A 19,683-nucleotide genomic window follows, 5' to 3' on the forward strand; every position below is an offset into this window, starting at 1 on the left:
ATCACTTTTTTTTAGCAAGAGACTGTTTTAGAGCACCTCTACTCTGTGGGAGAGTGATATTTAGCAATCATCTCATAGACATATTTTATTCATTTATTGATACATACAGCAAAAGCTCTTTACAAACTCAAATTTCCTCTTAACTCCTTTAGTGAAATGTTAATGGCACTATTCTTGCAAACAAAACATTTATGGGTATTCATACAATGGGTTTGTTAAAATGAGAATTTATTTAGAAAATTTAGAAAAGGTAATCATGTAAAGGACTTCTGTTTACCAGAAAATACATCTCCTTGTTCAATATCTTTCCTGTGTGGTAGAATAACATTCAGCAATTATCTTATAGTTTGTGGACATGGCATGAAGAAAATAAAGCCTGCTGACTTCATATATTTGCATTAACACGATCTATTGTTTCATTTTGATTTTTTTTTTATCAACTTTTAACATGTAATATCCTCTTTTCTAGTGAGATTATCTTTTTTCAGTGAAAGCAAATGTTATTATTATTGTAAACAAAATATTATATTAAACACATATGAGTATAAATAGATGTTTTAAAATATTGTCCTCTATGGAATTCCGATGTCATTGCTGTATATCATGGTGGTGTGGATCAGTGAATCGATGTCTCGTTCACTTTTGGCACACAGCTTGATGTCATCCACTTGATGTCAACTCTGCTTCCTTGTCCCAACTCTGGTTAGCTGCTAAAAGTCATTTTTTGGACATCACTCCTTAAATTTCTTGAAAAACATCCACAGAAAACAAGCAGAAAGCTGTGACTACTTGCACCCCTCAGATCATCTCTGTGTCAAACCTGTTTGTCGGATGCATCTTTCAGTCAATTGATTCCAGCGTTATTGTTGCTCAGTTACCACATGAAGTCAATATCATTTTATCTATATATCTTTTCATTTGTCAGCCGATGCTGACCCCGTTTTTGTATGGATTTAATTTGCCAAAGATAAGGCAATCATGTAAAAGGTTTGTTTTTAAAAAGAAATAAATCACTTTGTTCACCAAAAAGGCTCTTTTAGAGCATCTCTGCTCTGTGGGAAAGTAATATTCACCAATCATCTGATAGATTTAAAATGTAAAGAAAATAAAATCTGCTCACATCATATCATGTCATTTATGCAGTTTATATTGTAATTATTGCATTTTTAAAATTTGTTTTGCAATGGCAAGCATTTCAACATCTATTTTCTTTGTTACTCCTACACTCTAAAAAGTAATTCAGAGGCTTAGTAAATATCACTATAAATATAAGTTAGATGAGCCTGATGAAATCTATGAATATCCTTTTAGTAATTATTTGAGTTTGATAAGTTGAAATAAATGTCTAAAATGTTAACGTATGTGTTTGTGTTAAATTAAGGTATTCATTTACATTTATCTCAGACAAAACATTCAGTATGCAGTTCACAGAATACCTTCTTTGCATGAACTTAATATTTTTGTTTAAAATTAAAATTCAAAATATTTGACAAATAGGTATCTATACTCATCAGTATCCTGTACTAAAATCATTAATTATTCAAATCAATATTATTTATTGTCAGCAACTACAACTGAAAAGTTTAAGTAAAACACAATAACGTAGAGTAATTGAGTACCATGAGCCTTTTACATTGTTCTGTTCATTTTGTTTTTTAAATACTCTGAGCTTTTGTGTTTGCTGTCCTGGTTTGCCATTTATCCTTCAAGCATGTAAGGCTTTGAGCTAAAAGGGGAAAGGCTCTTGTCTTTTTAGTGCTTGTTTATTTCGAGTTATTGCCATGTTTATGAAAATTAAACTTTCATTTGGAAAAATGTTTAACATGTGGTCATTTTTCATACATGTATTATGAAACACACAACTACATATTAGTTTGTTTGGTTTTTAGACTTAGACTACCAGTGGCTCAAAACAGTCTCGGTCACCTACTGCCTACTGGTGGTGGTCAGAGGGCCTGGTGGCACCAGTGTTCGGCAGCCTCTGTCAGTGAGCCCCAGGGTGGCTGTGGCTGCAATGTAGCTTGCCATCACCAGTGTTTGAATGACTGAATGATTCACACACACATTCAGGATGACTAAAAGTAGTGTAAAGCGCTTTGGGGTCCATATGGGACTAAGTAAAGGGCTATACAAATACAGGCCATTTACCATATTTAATATTAAGTACAATTTTGATTACATTCAGTTTACAATATTAAGTAAATGGAACAAAATTTTGAATTAACTGACCATCTATATTTCAGTTACATTGACCAAGCATGTCAGTGTTCTTTACTCAATTTTTTCATGTTTGTGTAACACCTACAATTACTCATTTCGACTTAATATGTTTAAGCTTTAGTTATTCAATTGATCAAGTATATTGAACAGATTTTTAAGTGTAAAAGTGTTGCCTCAAAAATTTTAAGTAAATGTCAGTTTTAGTTTTTAGGGTGTAGGATGATCAGCTTTCAGCGGAATGCTAAGAGTATTATTCTGCACTGACAAAACAATGCATGACACTAAAGGTATTGATGGATTAATGGATTGTATAAATCAAACCAGTGAGCTCATTTCACAGCTTAACCCTCTATCCCATTACCAAGAGGCAGCAAACCATATTTCTGGTTATCATACTGTCCTTAAAGTTATATATTTTTTAAGAGATTTTAATACATGTTTATATGGAAATAATTAGAAATAATTTAAATATGAGGATACATAAATGAATTTATGAAGATGTATATGTATTTTTGAAAACAGCTATCTATGTATCTACCTACCTGTCTTTCTACACACACACACACACACACACACACACACACACACACACACACACACACACACACACACACACACATATATATAATTCCAAATCTTTGGATTCATGTGGTCCAATCACTTCCATGGCCGCAGGTGTATAAAATCAAGCACAAAGGCATGCAGACTGCTTCTAGAAACATTTGTGAAAGAATGGGTCACTCTTGGGAGCTGAATTCCAGCATAGTACCTTGATAGGATGTGCAAAAGGTCCAGTTGTGACATTTTGTCGCTACTAAATATTCTGAATTAGCTGTTAACGATATCATAACAAAGCAGAAACAGTTGGAAATAAAGGGAACTCACAATGTAATAGACCATGTAAAACCACACAGTGGGATCATTGAATCATCATGAGTCAGTTGCTACAGACCTCCAAAGTTCATGCGGACTTCAGTCAACTGAACTCAAGTCGATAGAATACCTTTGGGATGAATTAGACCAGACATTGCGAGCCAGGTCTTCTTGTCCAACATCAGTGTTTTACCTCAGAAATGTGCTTTTGGAAGAAGGGTTAAAAATTCCCATAAACCTGCTCCTAAGCCCTGTGGAAAGCCTCTGTTGAAGCTGTTATAGCTGCAGAAGGTGGGCTGACATAATATTAAACCCAATATAGTAAGAATGGGATGTCACTCAAGTTCATATATGTGTGAAGGCAGACAAGCAAATATTTTTGGAAACATTGTGGACATAGATATACTATATAGGTAGACCGCAGGGTGTGGTCCAACTCTAGGAGGAATCACACTTGGCATCACTGAAAAGGTCTTTGCCAGAATACTGGTGATAAGAGGCCGTCTGTTAGTTTAACCTTATATTCAGGACAAACAATGTCATTTTCTTTCTGTTCCTAAAATACTGTACCAGCTCTTTTCCTCTCAATGATATTTGATCAGTGTAGTTTGGAGTTGTTCACAAGTGATGGGAGAAGGGAGCGAGAGATCGACAGACGATTGGTGCGGAAGCTGCAGCGATGCAGACACGGTACCGGTCTGTTGTGGTGAAGAGAGACCTGAGTGTAAAAGCGAAGCTCTCAATTTACCGGTCGATCTACGCCCCTACCCTCATCTATGGTCACAAGCTGTGGGTAGTGACCGAAAGAACAAGATCGCGAATACAAACAGCAGAAATGGGCTTCCACCGAAGGGTGGCTGGCCTCTCCCTTAGAGATAGGGTGAGAAGTTCGGCCATCTGGGAGGGGTTCAGCGTAGAGCCGCTGCTCCTCCACATCGAAAGGAGCCAGTTGAGGTGGTTCAGGCATCTGACAATGATGCCTCCTGGGCGCCTCCCAGGCGAGGTTTTCCGGGCATGTCCCACCGGGAGGAGGCCCCGGGACAGACCCAGGACACGCTGTAGAGATTATATCTCTCAGCTGGCCTGGCAACGCCTTGGTGTTCCCCCCAGATAAGCTGGAGGAGGTGGCTGGGGAGAGGGAGGTCTGGGCTTCTCTGCTTGGGCTGCTGCCCAACCCGGCCCCAGATAAGCGGAAAAAAATGGATGGATGGATGGATGGATAAGAGGATCCAGTATTGCTGATGGCAGGCAGTCTGCGCCTCTGAAGGTAGCATCATAGTAAACACACTGTGGTGTGATAGAGACCACACGGCGGGTTCAGAGATCATTATTTTGAGCCATTTTATTTACTGTGGCTGCAGCTACCAAACTGCCGGGTGCACATTCATCACACCACAACACTTCTCAACCCCTGCTTCCCCTTGTTTTTAAACACAGCAACCATGATTGCGGATGCCATGCAGGTGCGTCCCCCCAACCAGCTTCCAACCCAGCGACAGGACCACACCTCCAGTGGTGGTGGCGATGCTGGTCTGGAGGCCGGCCATGCCTCCAGCGCCGGCGGTGATGCTGGTCTGGAGGCCGGCCACCTGGCGAGCCGGTACAACCCTGCAGCCCCTGCTCAAAGGCGGCTGGGCCGTCAGCCGTCGCTCCAGAACAGCTCGCGCCTTGACCTCAGACCCATATTGAGCAGGCTCCACTTGCACGGGGACCTTCGTCTCCCCACACAGTTCCTCCACCGCTCCCGGCTCCAGCGAACCCTTGTGCACCTCCTTAATCTCCTGCTGGAGCAGCTCCTCCACCTCCAGCAGGCAAGGACCCTCTCACACCTCATCTACCTTTGGCTGGAGCAGCTCCTCCACCGTTCCCGACTGGAGCAGCACCTCACCCAGCTGTCCCCCCTCCTCCGGCTGCCGAGTTGCCCCACGCGGCTCCTCCGTCACTTCCCCACAGTCAGGATACACTAGTGGGGGTGGCGGCAGCGTTGTTGACCAGGCTTGGAGCAGCATTGTCAGGTTCACCATTCTCTCCAGGTGACGCTCGGTCTGGTCCCGCAGCTCTTCCCAATGCTCGCGCTGGGTGGCCACCAGTTCGGCCACCAGCTCAGCCAGCTTCCCCCTTTCCTGGCTCTGGCATGGACACACTGTGCCGCGTCCTGGGTTTCGACACCACTGTGGTGTGGTAGAGACACGGCAGGTCCAGAGATCCTTATTTTGAGCCATTTTATTTACCACAGCTGCAGCTCACAAGCTGCCAGCTGCACATTCATCACACCACAACACTTCTCAACCCCTGCTTCCCCATGTAGAAGCCAGGCCTTTAACTTCTATGGAAGGAGTTAAAAAAAAAGAGTCTGTTCAGGCTATAGAGTGTAGAGCAAATTTGAATATGCCGAAAGCAGGAGAAAGGAGAAAGAGAGGTGTACTTTCCAGTATGCAAGACAGCTCCTAAGTGTTAACTACGGTTTATTTAATAAGCCCTTTTCATAGACAAGCAGTCACACAGTACTATACACAAAGGCTAAAATAAACAAAGCATTAGGCACCAAAATAGTATATATAGATAATACAAAAGGTTAAATGTAAATGAAAGTTTTAAGATTTTAAAAAAAAAAATCAACAGAAGACTTGTTTAAAGAGAATCATTCAACCAAACGTAGTTGTGGTGGTAGACTGTTCAGCTGATGAGATGGGATTGTAGAGAAAATTTTGAATTTCCTTTAACATTCACACAAGTTATTTAAGTTATCTTCTCTGCAGTTTTGAACACTTGTAGTAACTAATGAAAACCATGTTTTGATGTTAGAATTTTATAAGAATTTTTTTAAACTAAAAGAACATCATAAATGTTGGACAAATGAAAGAATGCCATTCTCCCTGACCTTGGTCCTGAAGTTCAGACCCACCCATTCCATTTAGTCTATAAATGTTAGCTTTTTCCTCATTCAGCTGGAGGGAGTATAATGAGTACAATGTCACGTGTTCTTCAGTTCAAATGAATCTCTAGCCTAGAATCTTGAACTTTGTAAAGTATAAAATTGTTCTTTGATTGCTTTGAGTGCACATTTTATCACAGGTATCACATCTGCTGACAAGGAATATGTTATACTGACACAACATTTATTTTCAAATCAGTATTTAATTGATATAATAGAAACTTTGCTCAGCCACTGGGATCTCGTACTCTAATATCTAAAAGTACTATTGATCATTTTTTACAGATATATCTTGTTCACTATCTTATGTTCAGCAGAAAATGGGAAATTCAAGTGAGATTGAAGTTGTGTCATTTGTGCTGGCTGCTTATGCAAATATTGGAGCTTTAAAATATATGTATTTTGTCATAATGTTGTTCTGGTACCTCTCTATATGTGTTGCCAACACAGTTGTTATTGTGGTCATACAAGTGGACAGAAGGCTACATGAGCCAATGTATATACTGCTTTGCAGTTTATGTGTGAATGAAATAAACAGCAGCACATCACTGTATCCTCTTTTGCTCTCACAGATGTTTTCAGACAGCCATGAGGTGACCGTGCCGTGGTGTTTTCTGCAGATGTGTTTTATGTACATAAGTGCACCTGCTGAGTTTTGGGGTTTAGCAGCCATGGCATATGACAGATATATCTCAATTTGTCATCCATTATGCTATAATGTCATTATGAATACAAAGAGAGTGTTTTTATTGATTCTGCTTGTGTGGATTTTTTCGCTTGTTAGTTTTATACTCTCATTTTCTTTCATCTTTAGTTTGAAGTTTTGTAGAAATATTGTTGACAATGTTTATTGTGACCACCAATTAATGATAAGACTTTCATGTTCAGTTTCAACCCAGAGCTATATATCTGAGATATTCTTTGCCATTGTGAGTATTTTCATCCCATTCACTCTCATTTCAGTCTCTTACTTTAAGATTTTGGCAGTTTGTCGAAAAACATCCACAGAAAACAAGCAGAAAGCTGTGACTACTTGCACTCCTCAGATTGTCTCTGTGTCCAACCTGTTTGTTGGCTGCATTTTTCACTCTATTGACTTTAGGTTTTTAATAGCTCGGGTACCGGACGAGGTCCGTATAATTTTACCTATGTATATCCTCATTTGTCAACCAATGCTCACCCCGTTCCTGTATGGATTTAATTTGCCAAAGATAAGGCACTCATTTAAAAGGCTACTTTTTAAAAGAAAATAAATCCCTTTATTTAGCAAGAGACTGTTTTAGAGAACCTCTACTCTGTGGGAGAGTGATATTTAGCAATCATCTCATAGACATATTTTATTCATTTATTGATACATACAGCAAAAGCTCTTTACAGACTCAAATTTCCTCTTAACTCCTTTGGTGAAATGTTAATGGTACTATTCTTGCAAACAAAACATTTATGGGTATTCATACAATGGGTTTGTTAAAATGAGAATTTATTTAGAAAATTTAGAAAAGGTAATCATGTAAAGGACTTCTGTTTACCAGAAAATACATCTCCTTGTTCAATATCTTTCCTGTGTGGTAGAATAACATTCAGCAATTATCTTATTGTTTGTGGACATGGCATGAAGAAAATAAAGCCTGCTGACTTCATGTATTTGCATTAACATGATCTATTGTTTCATTTTGATTTTTTTTTATCAACTTTTAACATGTAATATCCTCTTTTCTAGTGAGATTATCTATTTTTTCAGTGAAAGCAAATGTTATTATTCTTGTGTAGCCGGTCTGGCCTTAAACTCTTATTGCCGTTAGTTCTCTGCGTTGTGTTGTGCGAATGACCAGAGGAGTCAGCTCTCACTTTGCCAGCTGGGTGGATTTATTCTCCCAGAACTGTTTAAAATAAAAACAAACAGTACAGCAACTTCACTTTACTGGACTTCTGCATGAAACACCTTCAAGGAGAGAGAAGGATAGCGGATCCCACATGAGAAGCCACGTGCATGCTCCTATGCTCTCATCTGAGACATGCTAACTAGCATGTTACAATAAAGTGCTGTACTCGACAGAGAAACAATAATTCACACTAAAACATCAAACAGAACTATGAGACAAAATGCACAAAGGGAACGAGCAGTGTTTGAATTACTTTTAGTTACTTTAACTGTGTTTATTCGCTCTGTAACTGAGAACACTAGCGTACACTCACCTCTCCTCAGTGGGGCCTCTAGGCGACTGAGGAAAATAGCGCGCAGCTACAGGAAGTGACTTCGTGGGAAGTCAAAGGTCACACAAACAAAATAAAAGCTCCCAAAATATAAATACATAAAATAAACATATATAAATAAACACATATACATAACCAATACAACACATACAGTGGGGCAAAAAAGTATTTAGTCAGCCACCGATTGTGCAAGTTCCCCCACCTAAAATGATGACAGAGGTCAGTAATTTGCACCAGAGGTACACTTCAACTGTGAGAGACAGAATGTGAAAAAAAAAAAATCCATGAATCCACATGGTAGGATTTGTAAAGAATTTATTCGTAAATTAGGGTGGAAAATAAGTATTTGGTCAATAACAAAAATACAACTCAATACTTTGTAACATAACCTTTGTTGGCAATAACAGAGGTCAAACGTTTACTATAGGTCTTTACCAGGTTTGCACACACAGTAGCTGGTATTTTGGCCCATTCCTCCATGCAGATCTTCTCGAGAGCGGTGATGTTTTGGGGCTGTCGCTGAGCAACACGGACTTTCAACTCCCGCCACAGATTTTCTATGGGGTTGAGGTCTGGAGACTGGCTAGGCCACTCCAGGACTTTCAAATGCTTCTTACGGAGCCACTCCTTTGTTGCCCGGGCAGTGTGTTTTGGATCATTGTCATGTTGGAAGACCCAGCCTCGTTTCATCTTCAAAGTTCTCACTGATGGAAGGAGGTTTTGGCTCAAAATCTCACGATACATGGCCCCATTCATTCTGTCCTTAACACGGATCAGTCGTCCTGTTCCCTTGGCAGAAAAACAGCCCCATAGCATGATGTTTCCACCCCCATGCTTCACAGTAGGTATGGTGTTCTTGGGATGCAACTCAGTATTCTTCTTCCTCCAAACACGACGAGTTGAATTTATACCAAAAAGTTCTACTTTGGTTTCATCTGACCACATGACATTCTCCCAATCCTCTGCTGTATCATCCATGTGCTCTCTGGCAAACTTCAGCCGGGCCTGGACATGCACTGGCTTCAGCAGCAGAACACGTCTGGCACTGCGGGATTTGATTCCCTGCCGTTGTAGTGTGTTACTGATGGTGACCTTTGTTACTTTGGTCCCAGCTCTCTGCAGGTCATTCACCAGGTCCCCCCGTGTGGTTCTGGGATCTTTGCTCACCGTTCTCATGATCATTTTGACCCCACGGGATGAGAGCTTGCGTGGAGCCCCAGATCGAGGGAGATTATCAGTGGTCTTGTATGTCTTCCATTTTCTGATGATTGCTCCCACAGTTGATTTTTTCACACCAAGCTGCTTGCCTATTGTAGATTCACTCTTCCCAGTCTGGTGCAGGTCTACAATACTTTTCCTGGTGTCCTTCGAAAGCTCTTTGGTCTTGGCCATGGCGGAGTTTGGAGTCTGACTGTTTGAGGCTGTGGACAGGTGTCTTTTATACAGATGATGAGTTCAAACAGGTGCCATTCATACAGGTAACGAGTGGGGGACAGAAAAGCTTCTTACAGAAGACGTTACAGGTCTGTGAGAGCCAGAGATGTTCCTTGTTTGAGGTGACCAAATACTTATTTTCCACCCTAATTTACGAATAAATTCTTTACAAATCCTACCATGTGGATTCATGGATTTTTTTTTCACATTCTGTCTCTCACAGTTGAAGTGTACCTCTGGTGCAAATTACTGACCTCTGTCATCATTTTAAGTGGGGGAACTTGCACAATCGGTGGCTGACTAAATACTTTTTTGCCCCACTGTATACAAAGCAAGATAACACTGCAGGATGGATCTTTGGTGAAATATAAATTATTTTTTAATACACCTGTTACACTTGCAAACAAAATATTATATTAAACACATATGAGTATAAATAGATGTTTTAAAATATTGTCCTCTATGGAATTCCGATGTCATTGCTGTATATCATGGTGGTGTGGATCAGTGAATCGATGTCTCGTTCACTTTTGGCACACAGCTTGATGTCATCCACTTGATGTCAACTCTGCTTCCTTGTCCCAACTCTGGTTAGCTGCTGACAGTCATTGTTTGGACATCACTCAGGTAGCCAGCAATTTAAGGAGAACATACAACTAAACATGTTGCTCCTGCTCCGATTGGGGGGGCAGAAAATGCTGGAATCCAACATTGTTTTGCAAAGTTACACATCGATTCAATATTAATTTAGGTGATATCCAACTGCTGTAACCAGGTGTCATTACTACTGTAGTGAATTATAATTTTACGTTGGCTACACTACCTTCATCTGCACTGTCTGGCTAGCTATGGGTTTTTCGAGAGTGTGAAGCCCGTGATCCTGGCCTGAGGGGCCGCAAACAGGCTATGTTTATTACAAATATTGTTAATACTAAAGGAGGCTGAGGAGTAACAAAACATCTGAGACAAATGAGCAGAAAGGTGCAGGAGGGACAGGTGAGGAGGCCATACTGCTAGCAAGTTGGCTACAAACTATGCTAAGCTAGCAAATCCCTAAAGCCACAGTAAATGAATACTGTGAAAATAACAGAGCATGTGCTTTCGATGAAGCACGTAATATTACACCATGAAATTACAGGCTATCTATTAGTTTTTAATTAAATTGGCTACACAAAAAACACCACTGTGTATTGTAACAGGAACAGGAAGTGATACTCTATGACAGAGAGCCAACAAAATTGACAGCACCGCCCAAAAGTCCAAGGTTTGCCCAAAGGTTGCATCATGCGCAGAGCAAAGTGACGTCAGAAGAGCAGCAGCCCTTGATGTTTTCAAAGGAAATAATGACCTCTCTAACCATGACTATCGAATTCAGCCCCACCCACTTCATTTCTTCTCCTGTGTGCCGCAGATATAAATGTTAACAGAGGCTTTTAGCTGGGAGGGAAGCAGCAGTATAATGTTATGTGTTATTGAAAGCTGATGAATCTATACATTTAAGTTTTAAACTGTTTGGTGTTTTTGATTTTTAATGTGCACATTTCAACACAGGTGGAACAGCTGCTGAAAAGGAATATGTCATGATGTGGTAACATGTATTTGTAAAACAGACCCTAAAGCAAAGATCATAAAATTTGCTCAGGTACTCTTTTTTTCATTTCTAAAAGGATTATACATAAGATTAATACAGATCTATCTTGCTTAATATATGATATGCAGAAAATGGAAAACTCCAGTGAGATTGTGTCATTTGTGTTGTCTGCTTATGGAAATGTTGGGGAGTTAAAATACCTGTATTTTGTAATAATATTGTTCTGGTACCTCTCTATATGTGTGGCCAACACAGTCCTTATTTTGGTCATACGTGTGGACAGACAGCTACATGAGCCAATGTATATACTGCTTTGTAATTTATGTGTGAACGAGATAAACATCAGCACATCACTGTATCCGCTTTTGCTCTCACAGATGTTTTCAGACAGCCATGAAGTGACTGTGCCGTGGTGTTTTCTACAGATGTGTTTTATGTACACAAGTGCACCTGCTGAGTTTTGTAGTTTAGCAGCCATGTCTTATGACAGATATATCTCAATCTGTCATCCATTACGCTATAATGTCATTATGAACACAAAGAGGGTGTTTTTATTGATTCTGCTTGTGTGGATATATTCATTCCTGAGTGTAATACTATCATTCTCATTCGTCTTCAGTTTGAAGTTTTGTGGAAATAATATTGAAAATGTGTATTGTGACCACCAATTACTAATTCGACGTTCATGTTCACTTTCATTCCACAGCTTTATATCTGACATATTCTTTGTCTTTGTGAGTATTTTCATACCATTCAATCTTATTTCAGTCTCTTATGTGAAGATTTTGGCAATTTGTCGAAAAACATCCAGAGAAAACAAGCAGAAAGCCGTGACTACTTGCACCCCTCAGCTCGTCTCAGTGTCAAACCTGTTTGTCGGATGCATCTTTCAGTCTATTGATTCCAGCGTTATTGTTGCTCAGTTACCACATGAAGTCAATATCATTTTATCTATATATCTTTTCATTTGTCAGCCGATGCTGACCCCGTTTTTGTATGGATTTAATTTGCCAAAGATAAGGCAATCATGTAAAAGGTTTGTTTTTAAAAAGAAATAAATCACTTTGTTCACCAAAAAGGCTCTTTTAGAGCAGCGGTCCCCAACCCCCGGGCCACGGACCGGTACCGGTCCATGAGTCATTTGGTACCGGGCCGCGAGAGTTGAGGCTCAGGTGTGAAATGTATGGTTTTCAGGGTTTTTATCGGTTTTCAGCGTTATTTTGTTATCGTTTTTATCGTTAACTCGGTTTTCCTGGGTCTTTTCACGTGTGTTATGAATAAATCTTCTTTTTTTTGGTACCGGTACTAGTTTTATTTAGTTGTATTTATCCGCGACACCTTAAAGGCCGGTCCGTGAAAATATTGGCGGGCATAAACCGGTCCGTGGCGCAAAGAAGGTTGGGGACCGCTGTTTTAGAGCATCTCTGCTCTGTGGGAAAGTAATATTCAGCAATCATCTGATAAATTTAAAATGTAAAGAAAATAAAATCTGCTCACATCATATCATGTCATTTACGCAGTTTATATTGTAATTATTGCATTTTTAAAATTTGTTTTGCAATAGCAGCATTTCAACATCTATTTTCTTTGTTACTCCTACACTCTAAAAAGTAATTCAGAGGCTTAGTAAATATCACTATAAATATAAGTTAGATGAGCCTGATGAAATCTATGAATATCCTTTTAGTAATTATTTGAGTTTGATAAGTTGAAATAAATGTCTAAAATGTTAACGTATGTGTTTGTGTTAAATTAAGGTATTCATTTACATTTATCTCAGACAAAACATTCAGTATGCGGTTCACAGAATACCTTCTTTGCATGAACTTAATATTTTTGTTTAAAATTGAATCAAAATATTTGACAAATAGGTATCTATACTCATCAGTATCCTGTGCTAAAATCATTAATTATTCAAATCAATATTATTTATTGTCAGCAACTACAACTGAAAAGTTTAAGTAAAACACAATAACGTAGAGTAATTGAGTACCATGAGCCTTTTGTTCTGTTCATTTTGTTTTTTTAAATACTCTGAGCTTTTGTGTTTGCTGTCCTGGTTTGCCATTTATCCTTCAAGCATGTAAGGCTTTGAGCTAAAAGGGGAAAGGCTCTTGTCTTTTTAGTGCTTGTTTATTTCGAGTTATTGCCATGTTTATGAAAATTAAACTTTCATTTGGAAAAATGTTTAACATGTGGTCATTTTTCATACATGTATTATGAAACACACAACTACATATTAGTTTGTTTGGTTTTTAGACTTAGACTACCAGTGGCTCAAAACAGTCTCGGTCGTCTACTGCCTACTGGTGGTGGTCAGAGGGCCTGGTGGCACCAGTGTTCGGCAGCCTCTGTCAGTGCGCCCCAGGGTGGCTGTGGCTGCAATGTAGCTTGCCATCACCAGTGTTTGAATGACTGAATGATTCACACACACATTCAGGATGACTAAAAGTAGTGTAAAGCGCTTTGGGGTCCATAGGGACTAAGTAAAGGGCTATACAAATACAGGCCATTTACCATATTTAATATTAAGTGCAATTTTGATTACGTTCAGTTTACAATATTAAGTAAATGGAACAAAATTTTGAATTAACCGACCATCTATATTTCAGTTACATTGACCAAGCATGTCAGTGTTCTTTACTCAATTTTTTCATGTTTGTGTAACAACTACAATTACTCATTTCGACTTAATATGTTTAAGCTTTAGTTATTCAATTGATCAAGTATATTGAACAGATTTTTAAGTGTAAAAGTGTTGCCTCAAAAATTTTAAGTAAATGTCAGTTTTAGTTTTTAGGGTGTAGGATGATCAGCTTTCAGCGGAATGCTAAGAGTATTATTCTGCACTGACAAAACAATGCATGACATTAAAGGTATTGATGGATTAATGGATTGTATAAATCAAACCAGTGAGCTCATTTCACAGCTTAACCCTCTATCCCATTACCAAGAGGCAGCAAACCATATTTCTGGTTATCATACTGTCCTTAAAGTTATATATTTTTTAAGAGATTTTAATACATGTTTATATGGAAATAATTAGAAATAATTTAAATATGAGGATACATAAATGAATTTATGAAGATGTATATGTATTTTTGAAAACAGCTATCTATGCATCTATCTACCTGTCTTTCTACACACACACACACACACACACACACACACACACACACACATATATATATAATTCCAAATCTTTGGATTCATGTGGTCCAATCACTTCCATGGCCGCAGGTGTATAAAATCAAGCACAAAGGCATGCAGACTGCTTCTAGAAACATTTGTGAAAGAATGGGTCACTCTTGGGAGCTGAATTCCAGCATAGTACCTTGATAGGATGTGCAAAAGGTCCAGTTGTGACATTTTGTCGCTACTAAATATTCTAAAATTAGCTGTTAAGGATATCATAACAAAGCAGAAACAGTTGGAAAAAAAGGGAACTCACAATGTAATAGACCATGTAAAACCCCACAATGGGATCATTGAATCATCATGAGTCAGTTGCTACAGACCTCCAAAGTTCATGCGGACTTCAGTCAGCTGAACTCAAGTCGATAGAATACCTTTGGGATGAATTAGACCAGACATTGCGAGCCAGGTCTTCTTGTCCAACATCAGTGTTTTACCTCAGAAATGTGCTTTTGGAAGAAGGGTTAAAAATTCCCATAAATCTGCTCCTAAGCCCTGTGGAAAGCCTCCGTTGAAGCTGTTATAGCTGCAGAAGGTGGGCTGACATAATATTAAACCCAATTTAGTAAGAATGGGATGTCACTCAAGTTCATATATGTGTGAAGGCAGACAAGCAAATATTTTTGGAAACATTGTGGATATAGATATACTATATAGGTAGACCGCAGGGTGTGGTCCAACTCTAGGAGGAATCACACTTGGCATCACTGAAAAGGTCTTTGCCAGAATACTGGTGATAAGAGGCCGTCTGTTAGTTTAACCTTATATTCAGGACAAACAATGTCAGTTTCTTTCTGGTCCTAAAATACTGTACCAGCTCTTTTCCTCTCAATGATGTTTGATCAGTGTAGTTTGGAGTTGGCATAGCCAACATTTTTTTTGCTGAATTTTTGTGGCATTTTTTTTCAGAATTTTGAACAGTATTTCTAGTGCCAGTCAAATGGTAGAAGGCTTCCACTCAGGATTTCATCTCTTCTTATTGCAGATGATGATGTTGTTTTTGTTGACTTCCAGCTCCAGTGTTAGTGGTACTCTGCCCAGCATAAACTGGAAGGAATGCATGAGAGCCTCTTAGACTGTGGTTCACAGGTGGGAATAGGTGACGTACCTGGTCTCCATTATGTATGAGACACTATCCCAAGTGAATGAGTTTACTTGTCTTGGGGTTTTGTTCATGGTGGTGCAGCGGGTTCAGAGGCAGTGCCACAGGAGGCTGGCCAGTGGAGCTGGAGATTATTATCAGATCATATCTCTGCTATTTGAGCAGCACACTGGGATCTAGAGGGGAAGAGGAGCTGAGAGAGAACAGTAGTGTGTAACAAAACACAAACAAAAACGCTGAGTGTGCCAATTGGTAACAACAGCCTGTAAAGGCAACAGTGAGAATGAAGAACTGTCCACTAAAACACTCGGCTTGGTAATAAAGCACAAGCGTGTGTTACAGCCCCCTTCTTAAAATCAACAGTCATCACCTTGATCTCACTGGTGTTTATATTCAAATGTGTGCCACACCACTTTCAAAAATCATGCCTTTCAGGTCCATGATTCTGTTTACCATCCGGAAGCAGACTTAGGACAAATGTATCATGTGCAGCCTTTAAATTTATTTATGTATTTGTTTCTACAATCATTAGAAACAAATGCAAATGCACAGAGCGGATGGGGCTCACAGTAAATGAAAGGCAGTGGAGGAAAAAAAAAAACGCAGCCCTGAGGAAAGCGAGCTGGGCCTATACAGCCCATATTATGCTCTGACAAACTCACATTTTCAGTTCAGTTTTTCTATTTACTTATTTTTATATCTTTATTTATATAGCACAAAATCACCACTACAGCCACCTCAAAGGGGCACTATATTGTAAGACAAAGACCCTACAATAATACAAAGAAAACCCAATAACAAGATGACAACAATTAGCAAGAATGGTGATAAGGGTGGAAAAACTCCCTTTTAACAGAAAGAAACCTCTGGCAGAACCAGGCTCGAGAAAGGGTAGCCATCTGCCATGACCAGTTGGAAGTGAGTAAAGGGAGACAGAACAAAAGACACACAATGGAAGAGCACCAAAGATGAATAATAATTAATGATTAAGTGGTGTATAAACAGAGAGTAAAAAAAAAAAAGCCCAGTGTGTCATGGGAAGCCCCCAGGAGCCTAGCTCTATTGCAGTGAGAGGTTTCAAGGTAAACTGATTCAGCCCTTTATTTAAGCCTTATCAAAAAGGACAGATTTAAGCCTAATCATAAAAGAAGAGAGGGTGTCTGGCAGGAGCCTGTGGAAACAGAGGCAGCTTACGGGGACGGCTGTCCATAGAGGTCGCGATCGGAACCATGGGAGCTTTGCAACAAAAGGAGAAGCAATTACTGACAGGTAAAGGAGCAGGTGAGTAGGTGCTGTTGGCTTACATGCAGGACAGACTGGGAAGCTTCAGGTAGGGTTTCTGTGGGAGAATCCAGAGAGAAAGTGTGAGAGGAGAAACGGTTCTCTGAGTTGCCAAGAGCGTCTTGGCTGGCAGGAGGCAGGCAAAGCGACAGGTTGACGATTTCCCTAGTGAGCAGATTACCGAGGTGGAACAAGGAAGCCAGCGCTGGAGAGCATACAACAGGTGGTGAGTCCAAGTAAAGTAAGGGATTACTATTGCAAAAATGGTAATTAGATTACTTTCCCGTAGGAACGCTGCCTCACTGCGATACTAAAACCGTGATTTTTTTGCAAGAATGTCTCATGACAGTGACGTAAGCAAGTGCAACGTTCGTGACAACAGCTGTGTGCAGATCAACAATGGATAATATATCGAGTGCAGGAGAGAGTATGAGCGTGCAGCGTTTAAAGCGTGGAAGTACTGACCTTACTTTGAGTTTGATTCAGAATCAGAATCAGAAACTTTATTGTCATTGTCACGAGAACAACGAAATGAAGAATGGTCCCCGATCATTGCATCATCCCTAGCAATATCAAAATATAAATAAAACAATAAAATTCAATAAATAAAATAGATAGAATACTTAAAATACTAATAAGATGTAACAATAAAACATTCACATACATTCCCACACACATGCTTCAGGCCATGCATAGATTAACACAAGAGTGGCGTGATGGACATTTTTTTGTAGTATTCAGATGTGTTATTGCAGTTGGATAACAGCTGTGTTTGAGTCTATTAGTCCTTGCTCTGATTGCCCTGTACCGTCTGCCTGAGGGCAACAGTTCGAACAGGGAGTGGCCAGGATGTGAGGTGTCTTTTATGATGTTTTGGGCCTTTTTAAAACAGTGGGCATTGTGTAGAACTTCCAGTGTGGGGAGAGGGCAGCCAGTGATCTTTTGGGCGGTGTTAATGATCCCTTGGAGTGCTTTCCTCTGAGCCCCTGTGCAGCTAGTGTACCAAATACATATGCAGTAAGTTAGAACACTCTCAATGGTGGCTCTGTAGAAGGACACCAGCAGTTTCTGTGTGATGTTATTCCTCCTGAGAATTCTCAGGAAGTACAGTCTCTGTTGGGCCTTTTTCAGCAGCTCGGAGGTGTTCACACTCCAGGAAAGGTTCTCCTCTATATTGACTCCCAGGAAGCGGAAGCTTGCCACCCTTTCTACACAGTCCCCATTTATGAATAGTGGTTGGATCTCTGCCTTTTTCCTTCTGAAATCTATTATGAGTTCTTTGGTTTTTGAAGTGTTGAGGAGGAGGTTATTGGCCTTACACCATGACGTCAGCTGCTCCACCTCGTCTCTGTACGTAGACTCGTCTCCCTTGGAAATGAGCCCCACCACTGTGGTGTCATCTGCAAATTTCACAAAGATGTTGCTGTGGTGGCGAGGAGTGCAGTCGTGTGTGTAGAGAGAGTAGAGCAGTGGACTGAGCACACAGCCCTGGGGTGAGCCAGTGCTGAGACTCAGGGCTGAGGATGTGTGATGGCCAACTCTGACTCTCTGTCTACGGCCCGAGAGGAAGCTGTTGATCCACATGCAGGTGCTGTATGGAAGCCCCAGGTCTTGTAGCTTGGCCACCAGTTTGTGTGGAAGGATGGTGTTAAAAGCTGAGCAGTAATCCACGAAGAGCATCCGCACATAGCTACCATGCTCTTCCAGGTGAGTTAATGCAGCATGGAGTGCTGTGGCTACAGCGTCTTCCGTGGACCGGTTTGCTCTGTAGGCAAACTGGTGTGGATCCAGGCTGCGGGGCAGGGCTGCTGTGATGTGTCTGCGGACCAGCTTCTCAAAGCATTTCATTACCACTGGGGTGAGTGCCACCGGTCTGTAGTCATTCAGGCCGGTGATGTGGGGCTTCTTAGGCAAGGGGACTATGGTGGAGGACTTCAGGCAGAGTGGGACAGTCGCCTGTGCGAGGGATTTGTTGAAGATCCTGGTGAAGATCCCAGCCAGCTGTTCTGCACAATCCCTCAATATTCGACCTGGCACACCATCAGGACCCGCCGCCTTCCTCGGGTTAACAGCCTGCAGCATGCGCCTCACCTCGTTCCATAAAAAGAGACAAAAACATTAGCGTCCGCTGTGCGTGGGAAGAAAACTTCTTTTTACAGCGGAAAAAAATCCCTAAACTTCCAAGCAGGCTCCGAGTGCGCTACGACGTAATGTGAAATTCACAGAGAAACTCGCGGATTCTTCAACTGACCGGGCAAACCTCCGCCTACCCCATTCCTGCTTTACGGGTGAAAATAGAGCAACAGGACCGCTAGTCTTTGATTTTATTTATTTTCTGCTGTGTTTTACTTGCATCTATTTGAAAGACTGAGTGTAAACACAAAAAAATATTTTATTTTATGTGCTGGAATGTGCAGAAAATAGGTTTAAATGTTAAACAAATTTCTTCCAGTCAGAGAATGTTGCATATAATTAAATTTTTGCTTGATGCATAAAGTTAAAAGATTAAAATTAATAAAACAAGTTTTAAAAAGAGACTTTTCCATTTGATTACATTTTGTATGATGGATTATGCAGAAAAAGTAGAATTGGGCTGAAAGATCTATCGCTTTATCACCTATTCAGGTTGTAAATTGTGTTTTTAAAAAGTAACTAAGTAACTAAGTAATTAATTACTTTTGAAAATAAGTAATCAGTAAAGTAACAGGATTATTTTTTGGGGGAAGTAATCAGTAATTAGTTACTGATTACTTTTTTCAAGTAACTTGACCAACAATGGTGGAGACCTGTACAGTTAAACACAAATAAAGGGCGAGGGAAGAGTGGAGCGTAGATGAG

At 40.1% G+C, this 19,683-nt stretch overlaps 2 protein-coding genes across 2 annotated transcripts; both read left to right on the forward strand.

Moving 5' to 3' along the window:
* Positions 1-6,254: 6,254 nt before the first annotated feature.
* On the forward strand, positions 6,255-7,524 carry LOC120731308 (putative gustatory receptor clone PTE01). Its single transcript, XM_040028286.1, has one exon. It carries the CDS (start codon positions 6,349-6,351, stop codon positions 7,279-7,281), a length of 933 nt encoding a protein of 310 aa, XP_039884220.1. The 5' UTR covers positions 6,255-6,348; the 3' UTR covers positions 7,282-7,524.
* Positions 7,525-11,398: 3,874 nt separating this feature from the next.
* On the forward strand, positions 11,399-12,325 carry LOC120731310 (putative gustatory receptor clone PTE01). The gene has a single exon (XM_040028287.1). The coding sequence runs from the start codon at positions 11,399-11,401 to the stop codon at positions 12,323-12,325; it is 927 nt and encodes a 308-aa protein (XP_039884221.1).
* Positions 12,326-19,683: the final 7,358 nt, after the last annotated feature.

The sequence above is a fragment of the Simochromis diagramma genome, unplaced genomic scaffold (genome assembly GCF_900408965.1).
Source record: "Simochromis diagramma unplaced genomic scaffold, fSimDia1.1 OVJJ01000343.1, whole genome shotgun sequence".
In the NCBI taxonomy this organism is placed as follows: domain Eukaryota; kingdom Metazoa; phylum Chordata; class Actinopteri; order Cichliformes; family Cichlidae; genus Simochromis; species Simochromis diagramma.